At 43.7% G+C, this 19,793-nt stretch overlaps 1 protein-coding gene across 1 annotated transcript in view; it reads left to right on the top strand.

Annotated features, from left to right (window-relative positions):
- The first annotated feature begins 8,513 nt into the window (after nt 1–8,513).
- Nucleotides 8,514–19,793, top strand: part of DCAF5 (DDB1 and CUL4 associated factor 5) — a 94,340-nt gene continuing 83,060 nt past the window's right edge. Inside the window, exon 1 of the mRNA XM_069595129.1 lies at nt 8,514–9,028. Within this exon, the coding sequence (XP_069451230.1) occupies nt 8,815–9,028 (214 nt within the window). The 5' untranslated portion in view covers nt 8,514–8,814. The remainder of the gene's footprint in view (nt 9,029–19,793) is intronic.

The following is a 19,793-nucleotide window of genomic DNA, read 5'->3' as shown; positions in this document are numbered from 1 at the left end:
CATGTTAAGCAATTTCCATATCTTGGTTTTTCCAGAATGAAGTTTTCAAAACAGAGTTTCAAGGCTTTCTGAATATGAATGCTAATACACAGAATTTTCTGGGCCTAGGTAAGAAAAATATAAACTTTTTACTTTTTCTCCCTCTTCCTCCACATACTCTATGTACTGGAGAGATTACTCAGGAGTCCAATTTCATTTGCCATTTTTAAGCTAAGTACACTGGCTTTTTTTTTTTTTTAATATAAATGCCTATATCAAAAAAGGCCAAGCTCGAATGGTCACTGAAGTTGATAAAATATTTCTGTTATATGTGTGTGTTAGTCACTCTGCTGCTGCTGCTGCTGCTGCTGCTAAGTTGCTTCAGTCGTATCTGACTCTGTGCAATCCCAGAAATGGCAGCCCACCAGGCTCCCCCATCCTTGGGATTCTCCAGGCAAGAACACTGGAGTGGGTTGCCATTTTCTTCTCCAATGCATGAAAGTGAAAAGTAAAATTGAAGTCGCTCAGTCGTGTCCAACTTCTAGCGACCCCATGGACTAAAGCCCACCAGGCTCCTCCATCCATGGATTTTCCATGCAAGAGTACTGGAGTGGGGTGCCATTGCCTTTTCTGGTGTTAGTCACTCAGTTGTGTTCCAACTCTTTGAGACCCCATGGACTGCAGCCTGCCAGGCTCCTCTGTCCATGGGATTCTCCAGGCAAAAATACTGGAGAGGGCTGCCATTCCCTTCTCCAGGGGATCTTCCCAACCTAGGGATTGAAACTGGGTCTCCCACATTGCAGGCAGATTCTTTACTGTCTAAGCCACCAGGGAAGCTCCCTGTGTTATATAATTGCATTTTAATAGTTATATTCAATATTATTAGTTTGCAACAAATGATAGAAGGATCAATTCATAATAAAAGCAAGTACATATCATGGGGCTTGATCTTCTGAAGTTGGGTTATATTATAGATAGAGTTGCCAGATATTGCAAATAAAAATACATGATGCTTAATTAAATTTGAATTTCAGACAAGCAATGAATAATAATTTCAGTATATCTCAAATATTACATGTGACATAGTTATGCTAAAAATTATTCCTTATCTGAAATTCATATAGAATTGGGCATCTTGCATTTTACCTGGCAACACTAATTACATGAATAAGAGAGATTTTATGCACTCACCTTACAAAAAGCTGCCCAGTCTAGCAGTATGATATAAACAGACAGTGGTCCTTATATTTCTGTTCTGGCTGCTCGCTGAACAGTTAAGGAAGTTTCTAGCAAGGTCCTAGAACTGGGCTGGCTTGTGACCAGATCCTGGTCTATTTTTAGGCTGAGATAAATGGGACAGTTATTCCAGGGATTGGGGAAAATCAAGTTACATTTAAAATTGTAGAGAAGAGGTATGTGCTTGAGAGGGGAAAGAAGGGTGTCATATATTGCCACAGTAATATATGTTCAATCACATCATCACTGTTCACACCTACCCCACCCCAGGCAAAATGAAATAGGTATAGATGATGTCCTATCAATTGGAAGGAGCCAGAGGGGCTCCTTATTCTTGAATGTGTGGATTGAGTAGGTCAAGCAAAAGAACAGTGAGATGAGAAACTGGCTTTGAAATCGTCTTCACTGGAATTAAGCACAGATACCTCAGACTGATGCGCAGATGCCTGAAACTGATGCATTACCTTCCCCTGTCCTTGACTTCATTTACGTATTCAACAAATACTTGAGTGGCTACTCAGTTTCAGCATGTGCTAGCTCTGGACACACAGGCATGCGAAGAACAGCCATGGTCCCTGCTCTCAAGAGAACTTATGAGGGGAACATGTTGATATAACCCCAAAACCCATGTTTAACTGCACATTAAGACATTGCTATGAAGAAAAGATTTGGTAGATGTGAAGAAAAAATGTTGGTTATAATCAAGCTGGTCAGTGCATGCATACTCAGAGGTTTTAGTCATGTCCAACTCTTTGAGATCCTATGGACTGTAAGCCTGCCAGGCTCATGGGATTCTCCAGGCAAGAAAACTGGAGTAGGTTAGCAGGCCCTCCTCCACGGGATCTTCCTGACCTGGGGACTGAACCCACTTCTCCTGCATTGCTGGGAGATTCTTTACCCACTGGGCCACCTGGGAAGCCCAATCAAGCTGTCATACCACTACTAATTTTTATGGTGCTAAAATTTTCAGGTGCTTCATAGCATGAAGCATCCTGAGAATTGAACATTTTAAAAGTATTACACATTTTCCTGTTTAGGAAAATAATACTCCATTAAAACCATAATTTTTGGAATTTGGAGAATTTCTGTTAAGTTTTGTAACATTTGTTATAATGTTGACTTTTAAATTAAATATTTACTTGCACTTTTGTTATTAGTATTATTAATCTTATCATTGTCCTTATATGAAAAGTAGAAGTCTGTGATTTTGCTTGATGAGTGTATTTTTCATTTCAGCTCATCTTTCATGGTGGTATACTTAACTGCTTATGTGCTATCTCTGATACAGAGGATATAATTCTTGCTAAATTAAAAGGGCAAAACTGACATCTGCCTATTGTAGTTTATTGCTGTTTAACCTCAGCAGATAACTTCTCGGGAAAGTATTTGGTTGGTGCAAAAGTAATTGCGGTTTTGCATTGTTGAACTTTGCCATTTGATATCGGAATACATTCTTAAGTGTGGTTACGTTATACATCGTTTTAATGCTCATTTCTTTTTTTTTGCTAATAACTTACTTCTTCTTGTTGTTGTGCAGTCACTAAGTTGTGTCAGACTCTTTGTGACCCAATGAATTGCAGTACGCCAGGCTTCTCTGTCCATTGCTATCTCCCTGAGTTTGCTCAAACTCATGTCCACTCAGTCAGTGATACCATCCAACCATCTCACCCCCTGTCGCCCCCTTCTCCTCTTGCCCTAATTTTTCCCAGTAGATAACTTACTTGCTGTTTGTTTTATATTTATTTTATATTACAGAAATGATGTTAGACAAAAAGTGAATTTGAGTGATGTTTTGAGTTCAAAATGGGTCATAAAGCAGTGGAGACAACTCACAACACCAACAACGCATTTGGACCAAGAACTGCTAATGAATGTACAGTGCAGTGGTGGTTCAAGAAGTTTTGCAAAAAGCCTTGAAGACGAAAAGCGCAGTGGCCAGCCATCAGAAGTTGACAGTGACCAACTAAGTGAGAGCAGCGTTGAAGATGATCCTCTTACAACTACATGAGACGTTGCCAAAGAACTCAACATCAGCTGTTCCATGGTCATTCACCATTTGAAGCAAATTGGAAAGGTGAAAAAGCTTGATCGATGGGAGTCTCATGAGCTGACTTCAAATCAAAATGATCATCATTTTCTCTTATTCTACGAAACAATAAACGAACCATTTCTTGATGGGATTGTGACATGTGATAAAAGTGGATTTTATATGACTCCCAGCAACAGTCAATTCAGTGATTGGACTGAGAAGAAGCTCCAAGTTCACTTCAGTTGTTCAGTTGTGTCCGACTCTTTGAGACCCCATGGACTGCAGCACTCCAGGCTTCCCTGTCCATCACCAACTCCCGGAGCTTGATCGAACTCATGTCCATCGAGCGGGTGATGCCATTCAACCATCTCATCCTCTGTAATCCCCTTCTCCTCCCACCTTCAATCTTTCCCAGCATCAGGGTCTTTTCCAATGTCAGTTCTACACATCACGTGGCCAAACTACTGGAGCATTAGCATCAGTCCTTCCAAAAATATTCCGGACTGGTTTCTTTTAGATTGACTGGTTGGATCTCCTTGCAGTCCAAGGAACTCCCAAGAGTCTTCTGCAACACCACAGTTCAAAAGCATCAATCCTTAGGTGCTCAGCTTTCTTTATGGTCCAGCTTTTACATCCATACATGACTAATGGAAAATACATACATTTGACTAGACAGACCTTTGTTGGTAAAGTAATGTCTCTGCTTTTTAATATGCTGTCTCCGTTGGTCACAGCTTTTCTTACAAGGAGCAAGCGTGTTTTAATTTCATGGCCGCAGTCACCATCTGCAGTGATTTTGGAGCCCAAGAAAATAAAGTCTGTCATTGATACCGTTGTTTTCTCATCTATTTCCCATGAAGTGATGGGACTGGATGCCAGGATCTTAGTTTGTTGAATGTTGATTTTTAAGCCAGCTTTTTCACTCTCCTCTTTCACTTTCATCAAGAGGCTCTTTAGCTCTTCTTCACTTTCTGCCCTAAGGGTGGTGTCATCTGCATATCTGAGGTTACTGATATTTCTCCCGGCAATCCTGATTCCAGCTGTGCTTCATCCAGCCCAGCATTTCGCACGATGTTCTCTGTACATAAGTTAAAGAAGCAGGGTGACAATATACAGTCTTGATGTATGTCTTTCCCAATATGGAACCAGTCTGTTGTTCCATGTTCAGTTCTAACTGTTGCTTCTAACTCTTGACCTGCATACAGATTTCTCAGGAGGCAGGTAAGGTGGGCTGATATTCCCTTCTCTTTAAGATTTTCCAGTTTGTGTGATCCACACAGGCTTTGGTGTAGTCAATAAAGCAGAAATAGATGTTTTTCTGGAACTCTCTTGCTTTTTCTATGATTCAACAGATGTTGGCAATTTGATCTCTGGTTCCTCTGCCTTTTTCTACATCCAGCTTGAACATCTGGAAGATCTCCAATCACGAACTATTGAAGCCTCCTCTCTTGGAGAATTTTGAACATCACTTTGCTAGTATATGAAATTAATGCAATCATGTAGTAGGTTGAACATTCTTTGGCACTGCCTTTCTTTGGGATTGGAATGAAAACTGATCTTTCAAAGTCCTGTGGCCACTGATGAGTTTTCCAAATTCGATGGCATACTGAGTGCAGCGCTTTCAAAGCATCATCTTTTAGGATTTGAAATAGCTCAACTGGAATTCCATCATCTCCACTAGCTTTGTTCATAGTGATGCTTCCTAAGGCTCACTTGACTTCACATTCCAGGATGTCTGACTCTAGGTGAGTGATCACTCCATCGTGGTTATCTGGGTCGTGAAGATCTTTTTTATATAGTTCTTCTGTGTATTCCTGCCACCTCTTCTTAATATCTTCTGCTTCTGTTAGGTCCATACTATTTCCATCTTTATTGTGCCCAACTTTGCATGAAATGTTCCCTCTGTATCTCTAATTTTCTTGAAGAGATCTCCAGTTTTTCCCATTCTATTGTTTTCCTCTGTTTCTTTGCATTGGAAAGATTTACTATTCTTTGGATCTCTGCATTCAGATGAGAATATTTTTCCTTTTCTCCTTTGCTTTTAGCTTCTCTTCTTTTCTCAGCTATTTGTAAGAGCACCTCAGACAACCATTTTGCCTTTTTGCATGTCTTTTTCTTGAGGCTGGTCTTGATCACTGCCTTCTGTACAATGTCATGAACCTCCCTCCATAGTTCTTCAGGCACTCTATCAGATCTAATCTCTTGAATCTATTTGTCACTTCTACTGTATAATCATAAGGGATTTGATTTAGGTCATATCTGAACGGTCTGGTGGTTTTCCCTGTTTTCTTCAAGTCTGAATTTGGCAATAAGGAGTTCATGATCTGAGCCACAGTCAGTTCTTGATTGTTTTTGCTGACTGTATAGAGCTTCTCCATCTTTGGCTGCAAACATATAATCAATATGATTTTGGTATCGACCATCTGGTGATGTCCATGTGTAGCGTCTTCTCTTATGTTGTTGGAAGAGGGTGTTTGTTATGACCAGTGCATTCTCTTGGCAAAACTGTTAGCCTTTGCCCTGCTTCATTTTGTACTCCAAGGCCAAACTTGCCTGTTACTCCAGGTATCTCTAGATTCCTACTTTTGCATTCCAGTCCCCTATGATGAAAAGGACATCTTTTTTTGGTGTTAGTTCTAGAAGGTCTTGTAGGTCCTCATAGAACTGTTCAACTTCAGCTTCTTTGGCATTAGTGGTTGGGGCATAGACTTGGATTACTGTGATACTGAATGGTTTGCCTTGGAAACGAACAGAGATCATTCTGTCATTTTTGTGACTGTACCCAAGTACTGCATTTTGGACTCTTTTGTCTCCTATGAGGGCTACTCCACTTCTTCTAAGGGATTCTTGCCCACAGTTATACATATAATGGTCATTTGAATTAAATTCACCCATTCCGGTCCATTTTAGTTCAGTGATTCCTAAAGCACAACCCCAAACCGAACTTACGACGACAACAAAAAAAGGTCATGGTCACCGTTTGGGGGTCTGCTGCCAATCTGATACACTACATCTTTCTGAATCCTGGGAAAACTGTGATATCTATAAGTATGTTCAGCAAATCGATGAGATGCACCAAAAACTGCAACGCCTGCAGCCAGCATTAGTCAACAAAGGGTCCAATTCTTCTCCATGACAACACCCGACCGCACCTCACACAACTACGCTGCAAAAGTTGAACGAATTGGGCTATGTTTTGCCTCATCGGCCATATTCACCTGACCTCTCACCAACTGACTACCACTTCTTCAAGAATCTCAATAACCTTTTGCAGGGAAAACACTTTCACTACTAGCAGGATGCAGAAAACACTTTCCAAACGTTCCTCGTATCCCAAAGCACAGATTTTTATGCTATAGGAATAAACAAAGTTATTTTTTGTTAGCAAAAGTGTGTTGATTGTAATAGTCTCTATTTTGATTAATAAAGATCAGTTTGAGTGTAATTATAATGATTTAAAATTCATGGTCCAAATAAAAGTTTGTTAAATAAATAAATGGACACATGAACTAATGAGTAAATGCACTGGGTGACAGGGCCACCCCATCACCTTGGTCACGCATCTCCCAGCTCTGTCTGTTTGCAGTGACTTAGATGAGACGTCCCAAGGGAAAACGGTCCCCATGGCGTCAAAGCAGCGCAGCTGACCCTTTCTCCTCTGGATCTGAGCTAGCTGCTTATTAGAGGAGCCTAAGGAAATGGCACCCACTCCAGTACTCTTGCCTGGAAAATCCCATGGATGGAGCAGCCTGGTGGGCTGCAGTCCATGGGGTCGCTAAGAGTTGGTCATGACTGAGCAACTTTACTTTCACTTTTCACTTTCATGCATTGGAGAAGGAAATGGCAACCCACTCCAGTGTTCTTGCCTGGAGAGTCCCAGGGTTGGGGGAGCCTGGTGGGCTGCCGTCTATGGGGTCGCACAGAGTCTGACACGACTGAAGTGGCTTAGCATCATAATGATTTAAAATTCATGGTCCAAAACAACAATTACTTTTGCTCCAACCTAATACATTGAACCGAATAAGGTGACTTTTTTTTTTTTTTTTTACAGTATCTGATAGAATTCCAAAGCACTTAACACTCTCCTTACTGGGGTCACTGCAGAGGCTCCGGCTCCAGGCCACTAAAATGCAGCTGCTTCCGGCCTGGTAGGAAGCTGCTAGTTAACAGCTGTACAGCCTCAGAGCTCCACACTCAAGACCTTGAAGAGGACCTCACCACACCCAATTAAATAACATGTAGTATTATTTTCGAATAACGCGGTCTTGTGTTTTGCAGATGAACCTGGAACTAATGAACAGAAGTCCTTTCTGCTCACCTGGACCTTTCTCAACTCGGTTTTGGCAATTTTCTTGCCAGATCTGAAAAATTTATTCCCCCTCCTCTCCCAACCCCCCCATATACCACTTTATCATCTAACCGATGGAACCCAGTTCATTCTTTTTCAATGAATGGCTGGAGGAAGGGAAAATTAGGGAACTGAATGGGGGGAAGGGTGGTGTTAAAAATATCTTTCGGGCGCCAAGCAACCTTGGGCTTCCTTTGTGGCTCAACTGTTAAAGAATCCGCCCGCAAAGCGGGAGACCTGGGTTCAATCCCTGGGTTGAAAAGATCCCCTGGAGAAGGGAAAGGCTACCCACTCCAGTATTCTGGCCTGGAGAATTCCGTGGACTGTATAGTCCATGGGGTCGCAGATAGTCGGGACACGTGTGAACGACTTTCACTTTCAAGCAACCTTACCCTCAAGTGTCCAGTCCTAACTCCTGATCCCCTTCTCTTGGACAGGACTCGGACGGCCCAAGGATGAGGCGAACTGAGGGATACCGACCAGAGCCTCCGTCTGCAACCCTCCCTCCACCTCTGTGCCACCTCGGGCTGCATTTTCCGGACCGGAAAAAAAAAAAGAGAGAGAGAGACCGGGCACACTCGTCCCGGCGCCCGCCGGGACTCGGGGCGGCGATGGACCGTGGGCCGCCGGGGGAGGAAGGCGAGTCCGCGGCCCCGCGGCCACTTTGATTGTTGCGCGCCTCCAACTTCACAGAGTGCACGGCTCAGGGAGGGGGCGGGTGGGGTGCAGCCCGGCCTCCGCCCAGAGCGACCCGGGTCCTCGCACGGGGGAGGAACTGCGGTGCGAAAGCCCCAGCCGCCGCCCGCGGTCTCAAGGCCAGCCGCCCGCGTTCTTCCGGCCCCGCAGCCCGCGGCGGGGGAGGGGCCGTCGCCGCCAGCGTTCTCCCGGCCCCCCGCGGCCGGCGGAAGGGCCTCGCGCTTCGCGGAAGCGCGGCCGCAGCTGTGGATCAGCTGCTGGAGGAGGCGGAGAAGGAGAGGGAGGAGTCTGGGAGGGGTTGGAGGGAAGGGGAGGGAGGGGACCGTCAGGAAGCCGCGAACGCCACCGAGTGTCTGCACACCTCGCTCCGTCTCTTGCTATGGCTGGTTAAAAGAACCAGCCGGATCGCAGCGCGGGGGGAGGGCCGGGTGGGGGGTGGAGGAGAGCGGCGGCCGCGCGTGAGGCCGAGGGAGGGGCGGCGGCGCGAGCGAGCGGCGGCGGCGGCGGCGGCGGCGGCGGTTCCAGCATGAAGAGGAGAGCTGGCCTGGGGGGCAGCATGAGGTCAGTGGTGGGCTTCTTGTCCCAGCGGGGCTTGCATGGGGACCCCCTGCTCACTCAGGACTTTCAGAGGAGACGCCTGCGAGGCTGCAGAAACCTCTACAAGAAGGACCTCCTCGGCCACTTCGGCTGTGTCAATGCCATTGAATTCTCCAACAATGGAGGCCAGTGGCTGGTCTCAGGTAAATCAACCCCCTTCCCCTCCCCGCGCCTCCCGGCCCCCTTCCAACCTCCCCTTTCCGCTCTCTGTCTCTCTCTCTCACTCTCTCGCCACCCTCCTCCTGCCCTCCGTCCGTACCCCCTCCCTCCTCAACCCACACCCCCCCCCTTTCTTCGGCGGTGGGAAGGTGGGTGTCAGATTAAAACCCTGGCAGGGGGAGGGTGGAAGGCGAAAGAAGAGGATGTCTTCTATTAAAAAAAAAAAAAAAGACCTAAAATGGTTGACAGGTCCTTAATTCGCTTTATCCAGAGTGTAAAGTGATCTGTCCTGATGACTGCCCTGGAAGTGTGGGTCGGCTAGGGGGTGGGGGGCGAGGTTACGGCCTGACAAAGTTTGATGGGAAACTCTTCCTTCGTGTACTTTAAAAGGTCCGGGGGGCCTTTGGGCGATTTGGAGGGGGAGGAGGCCGAGGCGCTCCTGAGGCCGGGGTGGGGGAAGGGAGGGGGAGCTCGCGCCCCTGTCGCCGGCGTCCTGGGAAGGGGCCTGGGGGGGGGGGGGGCCGGGGCCGGGGTAGGGCGGTGACAGGGCTGGCCGCCGGGAGGGGTCGGGGCTGCGACTCCGGGTGAGCCGAGGGGAGGTGACGGGCGGGTCCCTGTGGGCCGCCCCTTTCGGCGCCCTCAGGGGCCCCAGCACCATCTCCTCGGGTCTTGGGGGTGGTCTCTTCCGTGTCTTGTTTTTTTTCCGGTTTCGGGAGTGCGGAGGACTCTGGAAGGCCAAGGGGCACCGGCCTGAACTTGAATGCGCAACTTGTGAGGGCAGGGGGTGGGGGTGGTGGGGTAGGGGTGCGACCCCGGGAGACTGGTTGGCGGGAGCCGCGAGCCCGCACCCTCTTTCCCCCGCGCCTGCCCGTTGCAGGTGGTCGTCGCGCCTCCTCCTCCCGCTCACCTGGGCTTGATTGCCTCCCCCCGCCCCCCCGGCCCACTCCCGCGACTCCCCCTCCGGTGTGGGGTAGGTGGCGAAATCGAGGCCGGGGCTCCGGCCGGGCGATGTAGGCCTCGCTCTCCCGGGGCTCCTAGCGACAGGCAGCTGAATCGATAGCCTATTGCTCCCGGGGAGGCCGGGGCCGGGCGGGTGGTGGCGACAGCTGCCCCGGAGGAGGTGCGCCTGCGGCCCCTGGGGGCGCTCGCCGCCGCCCTCATCGGGGGGGTCGTGGGCCCAAGGCGGGCGAGTGGGGATGGGGTACGCTGGGGGCGGCTCCCCGAAACCCGGCCCAGGGTAGGAGGGCGAAGACGGCTGATCTGGCGTTCCCGCTCGCCTTCTGCCCTCCCTACCCATCCCTTTTCCTACGTCTAGAGGGAGGAAGGGGGAGCCCTGCGCTGGACGTGGCGCTTCGCTTCACCCAGCCCGGTCCCTGAATGGTTTTCTAATTTACGTCAGTGGGCAGCTCGCCAGAAACTTCTGGGATCCTGGCAAGGCATCCAACGTCTTCGCGAGTAACTCTTCGCGAAGTGGCACGGGGAGTGCCGTCCAGTTTGGGGGTAGCAGAGATAAGACTTGGGATCGTTTCACGATAAGCCTTCTGGGGTTTCTTCAGGACTGACTTGACTTCTCCACACCGTATCGTTTTCTCTTTGACTAGGGAGAGTTTGGCCCTAGATCATCTCCTGGAGACATCTGATATTCCACTTCGAGGCATACCCCCAAACAAAAGCTTCCTTCCCCTACAGGGCAAGAATAGGGGGAAGAGCTGTTAAAAGAGCTCGCAGTTTTTTCCCCTACTGCTACTTCTGTATGTATCATACTCTGTCTCCTTCCTAGACTGATTTATTCCGACAGAGAGATTCCCAAGTAAATGTACCCTACAGAGTGAGGGAGTTTTGACGGTGGTGGGGGGTGGGGGGGACGGGGAGGTGCTATTACAGACTGAGCTAATTAAGCATGTTGATTAAATGATAAATGCAGTCATACATTGCTCAATTTAACACGCTTTTAAAAAATAACAGATTTATTAAAATATAATTCACATGCCATACAATTCATCCATTTAAATTTCATTAGAACTTTTTTTTTAAGGCGATAAAGTGTTGCCTCCTCTCTACCGGTTTTCCTTGTGTTGTATGTTCCCCTTTGTCTTACATGAACCCCATTTTCTCTAGACTGGACCAGTTCACTTTCTTTATCTTAATTTTAGTCTATAGAAGAGCAGGGCCCTTTCCACAGGGCAGCTCTGGTGAACCTTCTGATTCTAGGCGTAAGTAGCCATCTCCATCTGTACTTCTGGGTTCCAGCCTTCTTTGCCCCTTAGTCCTTCTTCCTCTCACACTTCCTCTAGCTCAGTTCTTCCTATTTGCTTTTTATATACTCCTGTCCCTTTCCTGCTCGTCCAGTTTAGCTCAGGTAGTGTTAGCTGTTGTTAGCTTTTCTTGTTGCCAGAAGGTAGGTAGAGTTTTGGTTAAAAGCCTTATTAGCTTATTCGTGTATTATGAATATAACATACAACAGAAATGTCCTCCTGTTTGCTTTAGATAAGGAAACCCCCTTTGGGAGTCATAAATACACCTTCACTTGTTAAAGCTAATTAAATTTTGTTCTAGGAAGTCTTTCAGTAATCTTCCCAAATTTAAAACTATTTAAGGTATCATATTTACATTTTATCTATCATTGTTCTTTAGCAGTTAACACCTGAGGGGAAGAGCTCCAGGTATTTTGAGGCTAATGCTATCTATTCCTAATGTTTCACCAAAAATGTAGTAAGAGGTCAGATGAGATTACTTCTGTGCGTTTTGTTGTAGTTCCTATATCTTGTCTGGATTGGTTAAAGCCCTCAAATATGATTATGATGATATAATGTTCCATAGAAAAGGAGATCAGATTTGTGGTTACCAGAGGCAGAGGTCGGGTCAAGGGGTGAGGAATTGGGTGAAGGCAGTCAAAAAGTACAACCTTCCAGTTATAAGAAACAGGTACTAGGAGTGAAATGTATAGTGCAGTTGTTAACACTGTTGCATGTTAAATATGAAAGTTAAAGAGAGTAAATCTTTCAGTTCAGTTCAGTCGCTAGTGTCCAACTCTGTGACCCCGTGAACCGCAGCACACCAGGCTTCCCTGTCCATCACCAACTCCCGGAGTCCACCCAAACCCATGTCCATTGAGTTGGTGATGCCATCCAACCATCTCAGCCTCTGTCGTCCCCTTATCCTCCTGCCCTCAATCTTTCCCAGCATCAGGGTCTTTTCCATTGAGTCAGCTCTTCGCATCAAGTGGGCAAAGTATTGGAGTTTCAGCTTCAACATCAGTCCTTCCAATGACAAAATTTTTTTTTTTCTATTTCTTTAATTTTATAACTATATGAGCTGGTGGACCATTCAGTAAACTTACTGTGATTATCATTTCATGATATATGTAAGCCAAATCATTATACTGTACACCTTACAGTGTTGTATGTCAAATATATTTTAGTAAAACTGGAAGAAAAACAATTTTTTTAAAACGATAGATTGTCCTTAATTTGTTCACTGTTTTCATTTTCTAATTGTTTGGGCAGGCTCACATTTCTTTTAACTGACACACGCTATTTGTGTGGGGGTTTTTGTTGTTTGTTTTTTTCTTTTAAATTTCGTTTGATCATACTGGGAGGCTTGTAGGATCTTAGTTCCCTGACCAGGAATTGAACTGGGGCTGTGGGAGTCAAAGCGCAGAGTCCTAACCCCTGGACTTCCAGGGAATTCCCTGGCACTTAAACTATTTGATAGAATTAACTTAGACTTAGGGCAAAAATATTTGCATGAATCCTGTGGCCTTATAAACAATACTGTTTGTTAAGGACACATCATTGGTTTTTTGTTCTAACAGCTAGCCCCTTTTCCAGGGCACAGTGAGTCCAGTAGATAGTAAGAGTAAAGCAGAGAAAACCAGGAAGGAGAAAAGGTGCTCAGCTGGGAAGTGAATGTAGGACAGCAATAAGAAGGAGGATGGTTTTGGGACATTTTAAAATACAAAAGTGCTTTAACCTAAAAAATATTTTTGTTACTTTAAAGGGTGTTACTGTGGTATCACGTAAGGCAGTGTGGTATAGCGTACACATGGTTAAAATCACTGCTAATTCCATGGACAGGAGGATCCTGGTGGGCTACGATCCATGGGGTCGAAGAGTCAGACATGACTGAAGCAACTTAGCACAGCACAGCACACGTGATTTAATGTGTGACCTTAGTCAAGTTGCTAAACCTTTTTTTTCCTGATGTGAGCAGGGAATACCAGCACCCACCTGAAGGGCTGTAGTTGTAACAACTACATTAGGCCAGGTTTAGTTTGGGTAATGAACAGAGTGCCAGGCCTCAGAAAAAATGCTGAGTTTGTTTTCTTTACCCTCTGTACTTATAACTCATGATGTCGTAATTAGCTGACACTTGTTCTTAGAGTGCTGGTAATGAACGTGTGCAAATGGGGCAGACAGGATAGTTTTGTGACTTTTTGATGTGGAATGAGGAGGCACAGAATGGTATGGACAAAGTTTGGAATTTGGTGTCACATGATGTTGGAAGCTCTTCTAGTCTCAAATTGTTTGAATTTAGGGAAGTCCTAATCATTCCTCATCAGTAAACTGGGATTATCAAATTACTGTCATTACCCTAACAAGGAGGTGTATTCAGTGAAATGTTATATGTGAAGGTACTTTGCAAACTCCATAGGTTTGAGTGAACAGTACTGTCTATAACAGAGAAGGCAGTGGCACCCCACTCCAGTACTCTTGCCTGGAAAATCCTATGGACGGAGGAACCTGGTAGGCTGCAGTCCATGGGGTCGCTAAGAGTCAGGTATGACTGAGCGACTTCACTTTCACTTTTCACTTTCATGCGCTGGAGAAGGAAATGGCAACCCCTCTCCAGTGTTCTTGCCTAGAGAATCCCAGGGACGGGGCAGCCTGGTGGGCTGCCGTCCATGGGGTCACACAGAGTTGGACACGACTGAAGTGACTTAGCAGCAGCAGCAACTGTCTATAAGGGACAGCTTATGCTTGATGCTTGCAGGTTTCATCTTAGAATATTTAAGGGTGTTAATTCTTTGAGAGCGGTAAGGAACAACAATTGTATGTTGAAATGCTACTTAGGAGAGATCCTGACACCATCAAAGAGGTTCTGCTAGTGCACTTATTTAGGGCATAGCCTAGGTTTAGCTTTTGAGTCTTTGGTTGCATCTGATTTTTTAAATTGCCTCCATTGTCTCCTCTTTGTTGGTGTTCAGTTGCAAAGTTACGTCTGACTCTTTGTGACCCCTTGGACAGTAGCCTGACAGTCTCCTCTGTCCATAGGGTTTCCCAGGCAAAAATACTGGAGTGGGTTGCCATTTCCTACTTGAGGGAATCTTCCCAACCCAGAGATTGAACCCGAGTCTCCTTCACTGGCAGGCATATTCTTTACTGCTGAACTACCAGGGAGGCCCTGCCTCCTCTTCTCCTTTTCCCTTGAATGGAAATATGTTTACTTCAAAGTCTTTTTGTTTTCTCCCGGGGAAGAAGATGAACATCTTCCTGGGTTCTGATTGGAAGACCGATCAGAATATAGCTCTCGGGGAATTCCTGGCGGGCCAGTGGTTAGGACTGGGCATTTTTCACTGCCAGGGCCAGGGTCAGTCTCTGGTTGGGAATTGAGATCCTGGAAGCCAAAAAAAAGAGAATGTAGCTCTGTATATATGTATATCTCTGCTTTCTTGTATCTTATAAATGGTTTGTATAAACAGACTTAGCAGTAAACAAAAATATTCAGCTCTTTGGGATAAGAGTTGCTATAATATCATTTACCCTGAATTGATGCTTAAGGCCTTGGAACTTGTAGCACCAACAGATTAATAGCCCATAGTGTGAAGTTTTGAGTTATAGTGAGAGATTATGATCTCTTTTTTAACCCTTATGACCCAATGTAGAAAAAGCACCTTCAGAAGCTTTTCAGATACCATCAGCAACTACACTATTTCAAAGTGTTAATTAAGTAGGAGCTGTGAATGGGGAGAGGCACTTAATTACTTGGTCATAATATTTATAATTGGGCTCACTATTTAGTCCTATTTCTGTTTCCTGTGGATCTCTGACTTGACTTATTTTAAGTATCCACAGTTATACCTAGAGGTTAAGAGCATGAACTCTGGATTGAGAGTGCCTAGGGATGAAAATCAACTAAACTGCTTGCTTACTGGGTTACCTTTGACAAATCACTCATCCTTTGTGTTTCCATGTTCATACAATAAAGACAGTGATACATCTCACAGAGTTGTGATAAGTGTTGAATGAAATAATACTTGTAAAGTTTTTCTATCAAGGATCTAAACCATACTGTTGCTCTGGTTGCTGCTACTGCTGCAATTGTTGTTACTGTTGCTGTTTAACTTGAACCTCACAAAAAAGCTTTTAAGAGAGTGACACCTCAACATCTAACATTTATTGCAGATAGCACAGAACAGTGTGAAAAATTAAGAATGATCTCAGTGAGGGAAAATATTAGAAACGCTTTATGAATAAGCTTAACCCCGATACTGTTGTCACAGCATAATTTTAAGCATCAAATAATAGCTGTGATGATAAGTATATGCTTAATTGGAACCTATTAACTGATGATCATTTCCTATTGCCCAATCACTAGTTGTATTTCTTTTGCGGAGGTGGGGGGTGGGTTGGGCTACTAAGTTTATGTAATTAAGCTTTATTTATTTTTAAATTAATTAAATTAATTTTTTTGTCTGCACCTTGAGGTATGAGGGATCTTAGATCTTCCCTGACCAGGGATTAAACCCACGGCCCCTGCAGTGGAAGCACGCAATCTTAACTACTGGACTACCAACGAAGTCCCTATATTTCATTTTATGGAATCAGTTTTCTGTAAATTAACTCATGTAAGAACATATTACCTATAGGTAAAGTGTTTGGCTTTAGCCAGTTAAATGAATTCTGACTTTATTAAAACTTCTCACATGTTTAATTAGAATGAATATCTTGGTCCAGGGGTCCTGATATCTTGGTATCAGGAAAAATGTGGCCAGATTTCTGACTACGCTTTTGTAGTTACATACATTTTGACATGGTGATTAGGAGAATCAATTCTTGGATTTTCTTCTGGGCTTTTCTATTTACTAATAATTCATTGCTGTGAAGGTGTTAAATTTTATTCTTTGGTCTGTTAGTTCAACAAATAGTTTTTGAGCACATACTGTTTATAAGACAGGAGCTATGGGAAGTACAGAGATGATGAATCAGGTGTAAATCATACTCTTAAGCTTGCATTTGCAGAACCTTTACTTCTCAGATGTAACAGTGCCTGGTCCTTTAAAAATTTTCTCTTCTGCTTTATGATACTTTAATAGATATTTGATTTTTCTCTGGTTTTTAGTGTTTAATATGGCAAAAATCCCCTTGTCTGTTAGCCTGAGTGGGAAAAAAAGATGGCTTATAGAAATGGCCTTGGAGGACACTGCTATGATATATTTTAGAGATCATGCCACAAGGATATGGTATCACAGATATTTATAGATACATATTATTTTTCCCACTCTTTTTTCAGTCAACTAATTGCTATCTATCAAAGACTGGCAAATGTAAAATTATGCCTGGGTTTGTCACTTTTGCTTTAAAATAACCTAGTGAGTTTTAACTGATGGTCACCAGTCTCATTAGACATTATAAGTACATCAAAAAATTGTCTTTATGTTCATTACTGTTCAGAGGATCATCACTGAACTTAGTACATTTTTTGATCCCTAAGAGTTCTGAAGAGCCGTGGCCCTCAGTTGTGTATCCTGGCCACACACTAAAGAGAGGTGTCAGCCAGGTACAAGTGTGTGCTCATTCACTTGACTACTGATAGATTCGGATGTGAAGTAGTTGGAATCATTTAGATCAAGGACACTTTATTGACCAGTAAAACTTGAGACCCAGGAGTGCTGCTTTCTGAATTCTGAGTTAAGTGGGTTTCATTTGTTTTCTCATGCATTGAGCAAGGTGAAGAGCACTTTCATTGCTTATAAACAATGTTTAATGTTGATCTTTTTGTTTTCTTTTTCATGGTTTCAAGAAGGAAGAAATTGCTTTTCTTATTGTTTTAGTCTGAATTTAAATATTCAAGGGTGAAATTAAAGCCTTTTAAGGTTGAAGGAACGAAATTCCTAATTCAAATGAAGATTATGTAGGTTAAGAAGGAATCAATTCTATTTTCAATTCTTGGTGACTCACATTATAGTAAAAGTATTATCTCTTATAGTTTAAGAACTGAATATTGATTTGTTAAGATTAATGCTTAGATTATTGTGGAAACATGAAATTGCATTTATTTTTTACTTAATTTGTGTTCTTTAAATTTTTTGCTTTTAAGTTATGAGTAACCCATAATAGTTAGGTTACTATTTGCCAAAGTGTGGGTATACAAGCTGATTTTAAGGGATCTTTGAGTGAATATTTACATTTTAATAGTACATTTATTTTATACAGGTTAGAAAAGTTAATTAACATGTATAAAATAGCTTTCATGGGTTTATTGCTTAAGGTGAAGCTAAATTTTTAAAAGTTCTTTTAAAGAAAAATGATAGTGGCTGTGTTATATAGATATGGCAAAAATCAAAAGTTGATCTTGACTGACTGGGAAATACTACTTTAGAAAGCCTATTTGGTTTCTTCCTTCTTTCTCATGGAATCAGAGAGATGGAAAGATCTTCATTTTATGGGAGAGGGAGTGGAGAAGTAGAAAGGTGGCTTGCCCAGAGTGCTTGGTTAGTCTCTGGCAGTGAGGACTAAGTAGGACTCTGCTCCTAGGCAAGTGCTGCTTGTAGGTTACCTTTTAATAGCTTTCTGCCCCTTCTCAGGCAGGCGACCTTTTCTGGACCTCTTCGAAAGAGTTGAAAGCGAAATGTTAGCAATTTCTGAGCATATGTCCAACTCTAGTTGCTCCTTTTAGATGATAAATTGTATTGCTATGTTTTGATGTAAATAACTTGTTTCAAATAGGTATGTTACGTTTATTCATTCAAAATATTTACTGAGAACACACTATGTCTGCCTCCTTAATCTCAATAATAGCTCTGAGTTACTTTTTTAAAACATTTATTTAGCAGATAGTGTGAAAATGCACACACATTTGCCGTGCCCTCTGCTAAGCACTTTGTATGTCTTATTTGCCACTTGCAGAATAGCCAGTGTTACTTATGATCTAGAAAGATAGGGGATTTGAAGGTTTTGTATTAATTGTCATAACAAAGTGCTAAAGAATCAAGAGAGGACACTGATAAATGACTGCTGAGGATTCTGTAATGAGAACAGGTAGGACATTAGTGGGCTGCCCTGGTGGCTCAGATGGTGAAGAATTTGCCTGCAATGTGAGATACCAGGGTTATCGAGAAGATGCCTGGAGAAGGGAATGGCTACCCAACACAGTATTCTTACCTAGAGAATTCCATGGTCAGAGGAGCCTGGAGGGCTACAGTCCATAGGGTCCCCCAGAGTCAGAGTGACTAACATTCACTCACTTGCTCAGGGCATTAGTGGAAAAATAGATACTGGAATTCATTGTCTTTCATTAAAAGAAAATGAAATAGAATTCTAGGAATGAAATAAGATTTTTTTTACTGCCTTATATATTACCTTAATCTTTGTAGAAAATTTGATTCCAATAGCTGCTTCCCAAATTTTTGTTCTTTTCAGCTTTAATACTTGTTACTCACCACTGCCAACATAATATAAGCTCCCTAAAATTTAACTCATTATCTTATATCTCCTGCTGATCTCTCAAAAATCTACAGTGCTCCCCAGCGTGTACCACATTAAGTAGGCATGGTTCATCTGGTGTTTGAGATATTACTGTTTATAAAAGCAAATGTTTAACAATGACTTCTCTGGTGGTCCAGTGTAAGACTGCACTTCGACTGCAGAGGTGCGGGCTCCGTCGCTGGACAGAGAACTAAGATCCCACTGCAGTGCCCTCAAAAACGCGAGAAGAAAGAAAAAAATGTTTGACAATAAATTGAGGCTTAGAGAGGTTAAGTAACTTGTGAAACCTGTAGTTTGTGGTGAAGCTGGATTTCCAGCCTGGGTCTGCGTGAGTTCTGAGACATGCTGCTAACTGCTCTGAAAGTTTTTGGAATGTTATATACGTTTTAAAAGGATTTGACCTTTCCCCTCTATTCTCAGCTCCCTATGCTGTCACTCTGGTGTGCTGAATGGTTTTTTTCCCCTTTATGTGAAAACAAGGAAGGGGTTGAGGTTGAGGGGATGGATCATGGGTTTGGAGCCAATAACAGGCACAGTTCTGGTCACAGCTTCAGTTCTCTCCTCTCAAGATCTCTCTCAGGACTAAAACTTACTTCACCTGGATTTTGGTTTTGGCAGCTTTCTAAAGTCTTCTTCCCTAACACTGCGTGTTTCATGCTTCCTTCTATAAACCACGTGACTAACTTCATACTGGGTTAAACTCACCTGCTTTAGTCTGAATAGAAGTTGGTATACATACTCTGGTTACCAAGTTAGTTCCTATTCCCCATTTACCTCACTAGAAGCACAAACAATATATATGTATTCACTGAGCTTGTGATGTGAGTTTGATTTCTGCTGAAATCATGCTGCTTGAGTATGTTTGGCTGAATTCCAGCCAACAGAAATAAGAGTATTTCCTTATAATTATACATGGGGAGAAAATATATAGGCCTGGGGTAGAGATAAATAATGTGCTTCAGAATAAATTGCTTTTTGGAAGGCGGTTTAAACAGTGCAGCATGGGAGGTCTGCCCATAAGCCATTTGGAAGCGCTTCTAAT

This window comes from Ovis canadensis, chromosome 7 (assembly GCF_042477335.2).
Source record: "Ovis canadensis isolate MfBH-ARS-UI-01 breed Bighorn chromosome 7, ARS-UI_OviCan_v2, whole genome shotgun sequence".
NCBI lineage: Eukaryota > Metazoa > Chordata > Mammalia > Artiodactyla > Bovidae > Ovis > Ovis canadensis.
This window is presented reverse-complemented; position numbering and strand designations above follow the sequence as displayed.